Raw genomic sequence first — 12,470 nt, 5'->3', positions numbered from 1 at the left:
GAAAACAATTCTCTAAGACGTGGAACTTCAAATTCACCATGAACCCAAAAATCATGATTGCCAAAAGTCAAGTAGGCTGCACTGTAGGGTGCCACGCCCACCATTAGTTTTGTGTAGGGCCCACAGCTTGGCATCTAGATGCTATGTTATCCATGCATCTGATGTGCCTCATCAGAGTGTAAAAAATTACCTTTCCAGTAAATTTAAAACATTTTAGGTAAAAATTTCTACCGTTCCTTGTGGGGTTGCCAACCTGATTGTGTAAGCCTTATTTTTAGATCAATGCATCTGTTCCACTTTTCAACACATCTTCAGGGTCCATTTGGTTGCCATGACAAGTTCATTTATTATATCTCCCGCCCTTTCAGACTCTCAATGAGGCCAATATAGAACACATCCTGAAAAATGAGTTGGGAGCCACCCAATATTGCATCACTATCCCAGGGTGATGCAATACATACTCCTTAAAACCTATCTGTATGGTCTTCAGGTGGGCCATAGGGATCAACTCAGACAGCGGAGTGCTACCTGGCAGGCTCCAACTCCATTATTACGGTGTCAACACCCTGTTCGGAGAGAGTCGTTGAAAAATGATTCTAAGGCAGCAACCAAACATGCCCTTGAGAATTTCAGCTTTCAGTGGCAGCAGGCACCCCAGGTGAAAGAAGACCAAAAATAGACATGTACTCTGTTTCAGTTTTCAACCGCAGTATCATCGAAATCATTCCCAAGTAAAAAACTTACTTCCAAACAGTCAACCCCCCCCAAAAAAAGGAAAGAAAGAAAAGAAAAAGAAAAAAAACAATAAATATTATTGCAGAATGGGAGCAGGAAAGCTTTAATATTCAGAATACATATCCCACCATAAAAATTTGTGGGTTTTCCAGCCAGTGTGGTTCAAAGCAATCAACTGGAAAGAGACAAAAAAATGGTCCACCAGGAAATGTCATGATTCAAGACATCCACCTCGCATTGCAAATTCAATACCCATGAATTCTTCCTTTCCTTTTCCTCTTCTCAAAAAATAGTACACTGACCTCCCTCATTTGTAGATTTAAAATATCAGGGGGAAAAAAAAACAGCCGACCAACCTCATTGTAACATGAATGGCACTGATGCAAGAACCTCAACAAAGTTGAAACCATGTATGCAGTATCTGGTTCTTGTGTTCTCTGAAATGCCAGATCTGAAATTCCAAAATGACATGTTTGCCTCATAACAACCATCCAATAGCAATATGTGTAAGTGTAATTACCAACCTCTGCCCTGATGATTTTTTTTTCGACCTCTATAAATTTCAACTGATGATTCTTTAATCTTCATCGTGATTTCAACACAGCATGGCCCGTGGCCCCCAAATGGATGTGCAATTTATTCCTGCCCATGACAAAATGTAATGAAGAGTCAGCTCTTTTGAGGATAGAAAACAACCGCTACAGAATGATAACAGAAATTGCATGTCAGTTGATACAATCACCGATGGGAGGAATATTTAGTGAAGTACCTTGATTCAAAGTCCTCCCCACACATCTCACATGAATGGCTAGATGTCTTTGATGTTGCCTGCATCAAAGAGGATGCATTTCAGATAGGTGAGAGGCAGATAGGCCAATAAAATTATAAGGATGAGCAAAATAATGTCACCAGAGTAATAAAAAAGTGGTAATAATAATGATAGTGGCCATCTTCATCCCTGCTATGACGTGGATAGGAAGACACCCAAGGAATCTCTGCCGTACACCAGGCCATGTGTACAAAATGACCCTAACAGTCCGTCCTGTGGAATCCAAAAATGGGCCAGACCAAAGACTGCAAAGCTTGGATTTTTAACCGTTCCGACAAACCAAGGTTAAAAATAAATGAGCAACAGCTCGCATTTATGACCAGACAATTAGGATTTAGGATTTAGGACTTCAGGTCAGTGCATTTTTTGGGCCAAATGACAGACAACAGGATTGAATTCCAGGTTGATGTATGCATTCATGCCGACAGGTCATGTGTGCAGTTTCTATCCTGAGGATGGGTTTGTTCCCACCTTGATAGACGGATGTCTGAGATTATGCAATCCTTCACTGGAAGACATTCATAGAGAGCCCCGGGCACATTCTCTAGGTGACAATAAGTTTCTATCCATTTCATTAGACAGAAAACGTAGATTATGTGAGTCTGCTGATAGGCATGTATAATGTCCTCCTGCACCAATTCTGTACAAGTGCATCATAAGGGGTTCCAGACTGTTGATATGATGTGCCTCGCCTAAGACAGATGCCCCAAAAGATATCCCAGACTAGAAGAACACATTTTCTTTCTTTCTTTTTTTTTTTTTTGAACGATGACAATTTTATTCATTTTTAGGCCCAAGCCTAAATAATACAAGCAGAAAAGAAAGACAGCTACAGCTCAGGCCAACTATTTAATCATTGAACATGGACCATTATTGTATTATTTTCTTAGCTGTACATTTGCAATTCCTGATCTAAGGGTTAGAATTGCCCAATCAGTATTTTGTAAAATGAACTGTCCATGGTGGGGCTGATCAAACCAACAGTCAGGACGACCAACCGATGGATCCCACTTGCATGAAATGGGGGCCAGAGAAAACCAACCCTATAAACCAAGACCAAAAGATTCCACTAACAACAGAAAATATACTGGACCTTCTGAACAGTGTTGGAACTTTCACATTTCGTAAACCATACTCAAGGCAGGTATCACATTTTTCTTGAGGAATAGCAGGGTCATGTTTCAATTTCAAGTCCTTGTCAATTCGAATCCAGATTTATGATGTCATGAAGTAGAACACAAACATGTACTTATCAGTATGAAACCCTTATATTCTTTATAATGCCACCACCCATTTGTTATGAAGAGACAAAGTATATTAAAGAAAAAAAAAATACTAAATACATCAAGGGAACCAAAACAACCAAACTACCTAGCACATGCAAGGGAAGTTGCGGAAGCAATTTACAACCTTTCCAAAGCAATAAATAAATAAAAATGTTCATCCTGAATATCATCATCATCACCAAAGCCATGTCCCAACCATCAGGAGTCAGCATTATGAATTCTGTTCCAGTCAATCATATCTAAAGCCCTATCCTCAGTAAGTGAAGAAGCCTTCATAACTTCTTACAGCTCAATCCAAGTCCTGTTAGGTCAAACCATCCCAATATGGTCTCCATTTTATATTCTACTGGGCCAAATCCTAGGCTGCTTCATAGGGCCTCATTCCTAATTATATTCTCACCAGTCTTCCCACACATCACCTCAACATCCCCATTTATGCAACAATTCAGTCAATCATATCTAAAGCCCTATCCTCAGTAAGTGAACAAGCCTTCATAACTTCTTACTGGCTCAATCCAAGTCCTGTTAGGTCTCCCTCGTATAATCTTTTCAGGCCCTTGAGCTCAATGTTTCCCTCATTCAGAACCGCTCTGGTCTTTGTTGCACATGATCAAACCATCCCAATATGATCTCTATCATTTTATATTCTATTGGGCCAAATCCTAGGCTGCTTCATATGGCCTCATTCTTGATTATGTTTCTCACTAGTCTTCCCACACATCCACCTCAACATCCCCATCTATGCAACAATCTCCACTCATGATGTTTTCCAACAGCACAACATTCTCCCCCATATAACATAGCCGGTCGAATAGCTAGTGGCTTTGTAAAATCTTCCTGAACTTGGGGCAGATCTTCCCCAAAGTGAAGCACCTTGTCTTTGATGGGGACGGATATTTCCTTTATATATGGGGATTCTTTTTTAGGGTCTTCGTAAGGTTAACAAAGGTTTTCTTACTTTGTATTGTCAATGACTCCTTGTCATCTCAATATCGGTATCCGATACGGCTGTACTGTATCCACATCGGCCTGATATGATGTGATATGGGACCAAAACGGCCCACTGTATTTTTATTTTTATTTAAAAAAAAAAAGAAAAAAAAAAGAAGAAGAAGAATAAGAAAAAGGAAAAAAGAAGGCCATACGGGCTGTATTGGCCAATACACATGATCACAAGTTTCATCTTTTGAAGTTTGAGGAGGTTTGCAAGCCTAGCTGGAGGGCAAGTACAAGAGAATTGGACATCATGAACAACGTGTTGCTTACATGCTTCGAGCACTCATTGTGGTGTGTGCGCGCGGGGTGTGTGAATGCGGGTGTGAAAAAAAGAAAAAAGAAAAAAGAACAAGTATTGCTAGGAAAATGGATATGAAAGGTTTGGCGTGGAAGAAGGAAACTTGTGAAGGGAAGCCATTGCATGCAAGTAGGTGGTCCGAAAAGGAGGATGGTGGATCAAAGACACTTCTCTTTACGAGGCCTCAAGTCCATGGAGAGCAATCTCTAAGGCAGTGTTGTCATGTGCGACCACGTGTGCGCATATCCATACGCAAATCACATATGCGATCACATATGTGGCATATGCGAAAATATGCGATCGCATATCAGCCATGGCATATTAAATTTTTTATTTTTATTTTTTGCAAAAAAAAAAGAAAAAGAAACCAACAACTTTTTGCCTATAAAAAGGCTTCCAAACCTCCTCCATTTGCAACATTCTCACCCCAAAACTCTCTTATTATCTTCTTCTCTTACATTTCTTAATTCCAAGTGGTCTTAATCTCTCTCTCTCTCTCTCTCTCTCTCTCTCTCTCTCTCATATTTCCTACTCTCGGAAGTTGGAAGATCAAGATTCAAGCACTTTCAAGTTTCAAGGAAGATAACTTGGTGATTTTCTACAATAATAAATAAATAGCTTGTTTGTTACTTCTTACTTGTTAACTATATTGTTGAATGATGATGACTTGATGTTTAATTCATTGTTAATTGATTTTATTCCTCTCAAATGTATTTTAAATACGTAAAATTAGTTATCTATTAACTTAGTTTCTTATATATATATATATATATATATATATATTAAATTTCCTCTCTTTTTTTTTAAAAAAAAATAATAATTTTTCAAAAAAAAATGAGGTTGCATATGTGATTGTGTGATCGCATATGCGCATAAGCATCTGTGATCGCACATGATTGCATATGCGATCGACAACATTGCTCTAAGGTGACGCCCTCAATTGAAAAGGGGGTTTCCTTCTCTCTTGGGGACAACCAATGTTTTCCATATCGTTATCGCGTAATGTATCGCACTCTTGGGATATGGATACATATTGGTTATCACATGGGATATAACGGTTGTATCGCGTAATGTATCGGTATTGTTAGGAAACATGGGGAAACATTGAAAATTGTTCGAATTTTCAATGAAACTTCAGGGATTGTTAAAAAGGACAACCATAAACACTTAAATCAAAACATCACAAAGAAAAAGTGCACATAATAGGTTTCCTTTGTATGGGGTCCTAATCTATTCATTTTTTAACTGAATGATGCATGTATATTCATTGTCTATTCAAATAATTTATAAATGTAAGAAGACATTATGGAAACACAACTAATACATTCAAAATCAAAAGAAGTGGAAAAATAGAAACATACCTATGAATAATGAGTATGGTTGTGGCTCAGACCCACATAGAGCTGCGCGGTGGCCTAAATCTTCTCCATCTCGATGGGGTCGAGCATAGTATTGTTGCTCAACAAACTGACAATATTATGCCTAAGTCATAGTAGAATGATACTAGTGAAGATGCTTTTTAACATACCGTTAGGGTTACAAACATGTTTGATTTTGTGTTTGGACAGATTGTAACCAATTTGCAAGAAATTGGAAATTCTCAAATTTTTTCCCATTTTTCCGCAACTCGGCTCATCTCTCCCAAATCTCAAAATTGAGGCTCCAAATCCATGATTTTTCATGCAAACATTTAACACTAATTTAACATGATTTATAGAAAAAAAAAAAGGATCAAAAATCGAAAATGCTCACCGGATTGATCAGGTGGGATATATCAACACAACTTGTGTGTTTCGTATTGCACAAGTGGGATACACAATATATCATGGGATATATTGGCCAATATCGTCGATACTGAAAACATTGGTGACAACCACTAAATAGGTTTTGGGAGGATTGGTGGGCGGGTGAGAGACCGCTTTTATTGGATTTCCCGACGATGGCTTAGCCAGCAACGGAAAAGAACATAACAATGGCCCGATGATTTTCTGTTTCTGATAAGGTAGTGGTGTGGTCTCCTTACCTACCAGACGAGGAGGTGGTGGAATTCTTGGGGCCACAAAAGTTTCTGATCAGACTAATATTTTTGTGTTTTTAGTTCATCCCAGTAGGAATGACTTAATGAACAGTATGGATGGCATATAAACATCACAGTGGACACAAGGGAAGTTTCAACGGTAGGCATTTCCCCACCCACTTTTTCATGTCTTGCAGCCCACTTGAATTTTGGATCTGCCTCATTTTTGGGTCTATTTGCTAACGTGATCTGGCCAAACGGATGGACCAAGTGGATTTCTCACAAACATCACAGTGGGCCCTATCCGGTTTCCATCGCAGGACGTTCCTGGGAAAGGCTTTGACAGGCGATCAGCGTCCCAGTGGGACGACGTAGAGCAAGGAAGCTGATTGCATGGTATGCCAGTTTATGAATACGTCACCAAGTTATGTGGGACCCACTATAATGTGTGTGTTTTATCCACACCATCCATCTATTTGACGAGATTATTTTAGGGCATGGCCCCACAAATGAGACAGATCCAAGTGGACCACACCTTAGAAAGAGGTGGCAATTGAGTGCCTACTATTGAAAGCTTCTTGGGACCCACAAAAGTTCTGGATTAGGTTGGTAGTCACGTTTTCCCATTATCTAGGTCTGTGTGACCTTATGAATAGGTTGGATGGCAAATAAACATCATGGTGGGCCCTGGAAAGGTTTCGATGGTAGGTGTCATTGTCCCCATTGCTTTCTACGGAATGGTCCACGTGAGCTTTAGATCTGCCTCACTTCTGGGTCCATGACCTAAAATGATCTCGCAAAATGGATGGACGGTGTGAATATAATAACACATACATCATGGTGGGGCTCACATAATTAGGTGATGTCAACACATCTTGTGGGAGAATGAGAGTACGAGATACGTTTCCCCACAACATGGATACCATAGTGCGCAAATTGCTATATGCGCACTGGTGCACAGGTGATCATTCCTCTGTGTTTTTTTTTTACACACGCACACACACCACCACACACTCACGCCATAGTGGAATTTCACCACCTATGGGTACTCGAACCCTCAACCAGGTGTTGAAACTCCTGAGAGTCTACCACCGGAGTAAGAGTAAGGACCCACTGTGTGTGTGTGTGTGTGTGTGTGTGTGTGTGTGTGTGTGTGTGTCAGTTATAGCTTTTCAATCCTTGCAACAACAAAGATAAAATGTCCCACATAACAACGACAGACTAGGCACGCTTTAGCTAAGAGATAACCTATGAAAACAGCCTAGTCCTCAAACCCTAAAGCACCTTATAGCAATATAAAACAAATTCTAGATCCCTTCATGCACCATGGTATCCCTGCAGCATATGATGGTTTTTGGTTGTGAAAAAGATGAGAGAGGTTGAAATGACCCATTTGAAACCTTCAACAAAACCATAAGCTTCTGTTATTTGGAAGTCAAAATATTCTGCTTAGTGCCTCATCATGATCACGAGATCCTTCCAAATAGAAAAATCTCAATCAATGTGGTTATACGTTTTCTCCATATCAATCTTACAAAGAATACCCAACTTTTTTCATCAGTCCAAACCTTCAAACACACTTACAAATGGGGAGATAATAGAACAGATGTATCGTTCAACCTTGAGAAAGGAACCACCGCAATTATCTTGCAAAGAGTACATATTGGATTAATGGATGTTATAGTGTCTGACACACAGCACTTTTCAGTGACATCACTAGGAGTGATGTTGTGTCTAGGAGTGGCCAAGTTTCCCGAAGTGTCAGCACAGCAAAATCACAGAAAGTGGAAATGTCCAGGTAATGGGGATGCAAGGCCCCTATTAGTCTTATCTTTTGTATCCTTTCTTCATTTGACAACCACTGAAACTAGCATCTGCACCTCTCCTAATCTCACCATCTTTCGGCAAGGCCCTTTGACCCACCCTTGATGCATCTAATGCAGTTTATGTCTCTACTTCTCTCCCTCACTTCTTCGCTAGTTTGTAGATACTTCCGCTCCCACTCTAGTGCTTATCATACAATTTACGCTTAGCCTGATTGCTGTGTTTGCATCCTTTTTCATCAATTTTATAATCTTGCAAAGAATACACATTGGACTAACAGATGTTTAAGAATTAAAAAAAAAAATCTTCTGCTGCTCCTTTTGTTGGATACACATGACATGATAAAAATCACATTGCCCCCATTATGAACCCCACACCTTTCATGTAAAGCTTCAAATGCCATCAAACTCTCATCTTTAAGCAACTCTCAACAATTATGAGAAAAAGTTACATTAACAACAATCAAACTTTCTTGCAAATGGGGTGCTGAAAGTTGGCCCTTCACATAGAAAAAGAGTAGCTGACAGTTTTGTTCTGGTTTTACTTGGTGTTTTTCAGTTTCTGCAGCCACTGGTGTCTGCTTTCCAATTATCTTGCACAGCTTTTAACTTTTGTTTTTACTTTGTTGCAGCTGCTCTATTCAATATAGAAACCCCAAAATTCCTGGCTAGGCAGTCCTATGTAGGATTTCTTAGCCCAATAATTTACCATCAGCTGAACCAATGAACCTGAATTACCAAGTAACAACAGAACCTAAATGACAAGCTAACAATGAGACTTAGAAACAGCATTATTGGTCATAACAATTGAACATCTAGCATACCACATCAACAAATACCTTCAACATAAGGATGGGTCTGAACAAGAATATAGAGCCTTGGATGATGCCTTTAAAATTTGCAGGAAAATCAAAGAAATTGTGGCAGATATCTATCATAATGGCATTTGCCTCTTAAACCATTTGGTATGGATTTATAGTTTTAAATATTTCTACATTTCAAACAAGCATTTGAGGGATCAGTCATCTAATAGATTGGTCATGACAAGAAACAGATTAGAAAAATACTGGCAGGTATTTCTAGTACAGCAAGACAAGCATTGCTTCCCACAAAAAAGAAGAGGGAAAATCAACAATAGAACAACCAATCCATGTCGCATGGTTTGACAATATACAATAAGCATATAAAGCAAAAAAGTAGAATTCTCTCACACTTTTGCCACACATGAGTACACAAATCAAAACATTTCATATGCTTCATATTACTAAGATATACCCCATCTACCAAAATGAAGATGTGAATATTAAAAAATAAAATAAAATTGCATATATAGTATTACCTTCTGTTTCTTTCCTTTTGACGTGTTCCGTGACTTAATGTTTGCTTCCCTCTGGCCCTCGAGTTTCCTATCAACAGATTGATTGTTAACCTTTCGATTCTTTTTCAATGTCTGATCACCCACGCTATTCGCCCCAATCTCCTCAACCCCAATCTCCTCAATTGAATGGGAAGAAGACTCCGGCAAAGGGGAAACATCATCCGCATTATATTCATCAACCAGAACTTCACTATCAATTGAACTGGACTTCACTTGCTTCTCAGGCACATCTACCTCAACTCTAGGATCTTCTGCACTGGATTTGGTTCCGCCTGCTTTCTTTGAAACTCGATTCCGGCGATTGATTTTCCGTGTATCATATTCCATGGACCCCAACTCATCTTTGTCATCGCCATAAACATTACTACGAGACATCGGTGATGGCTTGGGTTGGCTTGCATTTGTATTCTTTCTATTCCTATGCCCCGAAACCATCGCCTCAAGAATACTCTCTTCCTCATCACTCCCAAAAGAATCATTGCCCTCTTCTTGACCTTTCTGGTCTCTAGTAGAACTCCTAAACCTACTTCTTTCTTTCCGAAAATCTACCCCAACTTTAAATTTTGCACACAAATCATACACATTGTCATCTGCCTGCACATCACTACCAAAACCCACATGGCCTGCATCCTGACCATTGCCCAAAACCTCTTCCTCTTCCTCTTCTTCCCCATCCTCATCTACTTCTTCTGCTTTATATGAATCCCTCAGCTCTGCAACCTTCTCTCGGTGCTTCTTTGACTGCTCGTGATTCTTCCACTGCTTCTCTGACTTGAACTTCTTACTACATACAACGCAATACAACTCCTTTTCCCCCTTCTTCTTCCCATCATCAAACACATCATCTGCAATCTCCTCCTCATCTTCTTCTTCTGCAACCCTCGCCCATTCGGGCTCTTCGTACAGCCTCGCCTTCTCCATCTTCTTCCTCGCCTCTTCCTTCTTCCTCTCCTTCTCTTCCGCCCGCTTCTTCTCCTCCTCTAAATTACGCTTCATCTGCATCTCAATCACCCTCTTATCCCTCTTCTTCACAAACTCTGCCAGGCTGCGGACCATCTCGTTGAACTCCTTCCTTGCCTTCTTCCTTGCCTTCCTATTCTCATCCTCCATGACACGCCTGGCCTTCCGTGTGGGCCCCGCTGACGACCGGTATGGGTCGACCCACGAGAAATCCATCACCGTTGAGAACCCCAGCCAGAAGCCATAAAACGCAGATACCTGTGCATAAGGACTGTCTAGGTTGCCCATGGACGGCGCCTGGCCCACTGCATCGGGCCCCAATTCCAGCTCCTTAGCAAAGGAAAGCTCCTGGGCGTAGATTCTGTCAAATATGTCGGCATAGACCTTGTAGAAGCCCTTGCCAGTGTCCGAGAAGGACGAGTATGCGGAATTGGAGAAGAAGGGGAAGAGGTGGGGAACGTCGATGTGGGGCCCACCGAAAGGCGAGGAGGAGGAAGAAGAGGAATTGGGATCGGAGAAGAGGATCTGCGAGCGGTGAGAGTCGTAGAAAGCGCGCTCACGGGGGTCAGAGAGTACCTGGTAGGCGTTGAGGAGGGATTGGAAGGCGGAGGTGGCTTCTTCTTCGGAGACGGTGCCGGAGGAGATGAGCTTGTCGGGGTGGAGCTGGAGAGCGAGGCGCTTGTATGAGGACCTGATCTGCTCCTGCGTGCAGTCCCTTGGCAAGCCCAAGATCTCGTACAGGCACCTCGCCTGCCTTGGCTTCGCCTTCTCTGTCATCTCTCTCTCTCTCTCTAATGGATGGATGTTTTTCTAGGGTTTTCTTCAGGGCAGGTCCTCTGCGACGGTTGTTGGACGAGGTTATTCCACAACCGTTACTCTAATTCCGTGGAAAAGTTGGATGCGGATTAGCTACGAACCCGACAATAGCGAGTAGGCTACTGAAATGACGTCACCATGTTCGTATCCACACCATTTATACATTTGAAGATATCATTTTATAGCATGATACACAGAATTAGGCAGATCCAAAGTTCAAGTAGACCCCACCATAGAAAACAGTGGGGACAGTGACACCCATCATTGAAACCTTACTAAGGCCCAACATGAAGTTTATTTAAGATCCAACCTATTTTTAAGTTTAAGAAGACATGGAATAAATAAGGGAAAAAAAACAAATATCATCTTTATGGAAAACTTATGTGGCTCAAAGAAGTTTTTAATAGTTGACGTTCAACACCTACTGTTTTATGTGGTAAGGTTCACTTGAGCTTTGGATCTAACTCATTCTTGGGATCATGCCCTAGAAGGATATCCCCAAATGTATGGACGGTGTGGATACAACACATACTTTATGGGGCCCCAACTGAATGTGGTGACGTCACTTGACTAGTAAGCCTTAAGTCCTGCGCTGGGAACCTATGTGGGCCTACTGTGATGTTTTTAAGAAATCCACTCTGTCCATCCGATTTTTGAGTTCAGTTTCCATTATGCTGCTAAAAATAAGCTGGATCAAATACTTGATTGGGCCGAATACATGTGGATTGAACTTAAGCAGTTGAAATATTCACGGCGCCAAAGAAGTTTTGAATCATCCTAATGTTTGCGTTTTCAGTTCATCCCAATAGGAATGATGTCATGAACGGTATGGATAGAATGTGAACATCACTGTCAACCAAAGGGAGGTTTCAACAGTAGGAACGTCCCCCCCCCCCCCCACTTTTGATCTCTTATACTTAAATGAGATCAGAAAAGGGTTGGACGGTATGAATTTCTCACAAACAGTACGGTCGGCCCCACCTAGGTTCAAGTGCAGGAACTTCCTGCAAAGGTGGATAGTGGACAGTGCTATGTAGCCCACCATGATATATTTATTTTATCTGTGTCATTCATCTGTGTTTTCAAATCATTTTAGTGCGTTGGACCAAAAATGAGTAAGATCCAAATCATAAGCGTACCACACCACAAGAAAACGGGGGTGATTGAACACCCACCATTGAAAACTCCCTAAGCCTGTTTATTTGACATCTAACCCGTTGATTAAGTCACAAAGGCTTGAAAGAAGGGAAAATATATATAAACATCAGCCTCATCCAAAACTTTTGTGGCCGTCAAAAAGTTTTTAATGGTGGGCGTAACTTTTTTATGTGA

At 40.8% G+C, this 12,470-nt stretch overlaps 1 protein-coding gene across 1 annotated transcript; it reads right to left on the bottom strand.

Annotated features, from left to right (window-relative positions):
* Positions 1-793: 793 nt before the first annotated feature.
* On the bottom strand, positions 794-11,249 carry LOC131228728 (DNAJ protein JJJ1 homolog). Its single transcript, XM_058224581.1, has 3 exons — positions 9,324-11,249; positions 1,505-1,563; positions 794-1,377 (listed from the first exon to the last, which is right to left on the bottom strand). Exons 1-3 carry the CDS (start codon positions 11,097-11,099, stop codon positions 1,320-1,322), a joined length of 1,893 nt encoding a protein of 630 aa, XP_058080564.1. The 5' UTR covers positions 11,100-11,249; the 3' UTR covers positions 794-1,319.
* Positions 11,250-12,470: the final 1,221 nt, after the last annotated feature.

This window comes from Magnolia sinica, chromosome 16 (genome assembly GCF_029962835.1).
Source record: "Magnolia sinica isolate HGM2019 chromosome 16, MsV1, whole genome shotgun sequence".
NCBI lineage: Eukaryota > Viridiplantae > Streptophyta > Magnoliopsida > Magnoliales > Magnoliaceae > Magnolia > Magnolia sinica.
Note: the sequence above shows the minus strand (reverse complement) of the source record. Positions and strands in the feature narration are given on the sequence as shown.

Excerpts from the sequence above, each read along its gene's own strand:
- LOC131228728 (XM_058224581.1), bottom strand. The coding sequence starts at position 11,099 with ATGACAGAGAAGGCGAAGCCAAGGCAGGCGAGGTGCCTGTACGAGATC. Across the intron at positions 1,564-9,323 it reads CAAAAGGAAAGAAACAGAAG|GCAACATCAAAGACATCTAG; the intron begins GTAATACTATAT and ends TCTTTGATGCAG. Across the intron at positions 1,378-1,504 it reads GGGGAGGACTTTGAATCAAG|GAATAAATTGCACATCCATT; the intron begins GTACTTCACTAA and ends TGTCATGGGCAG.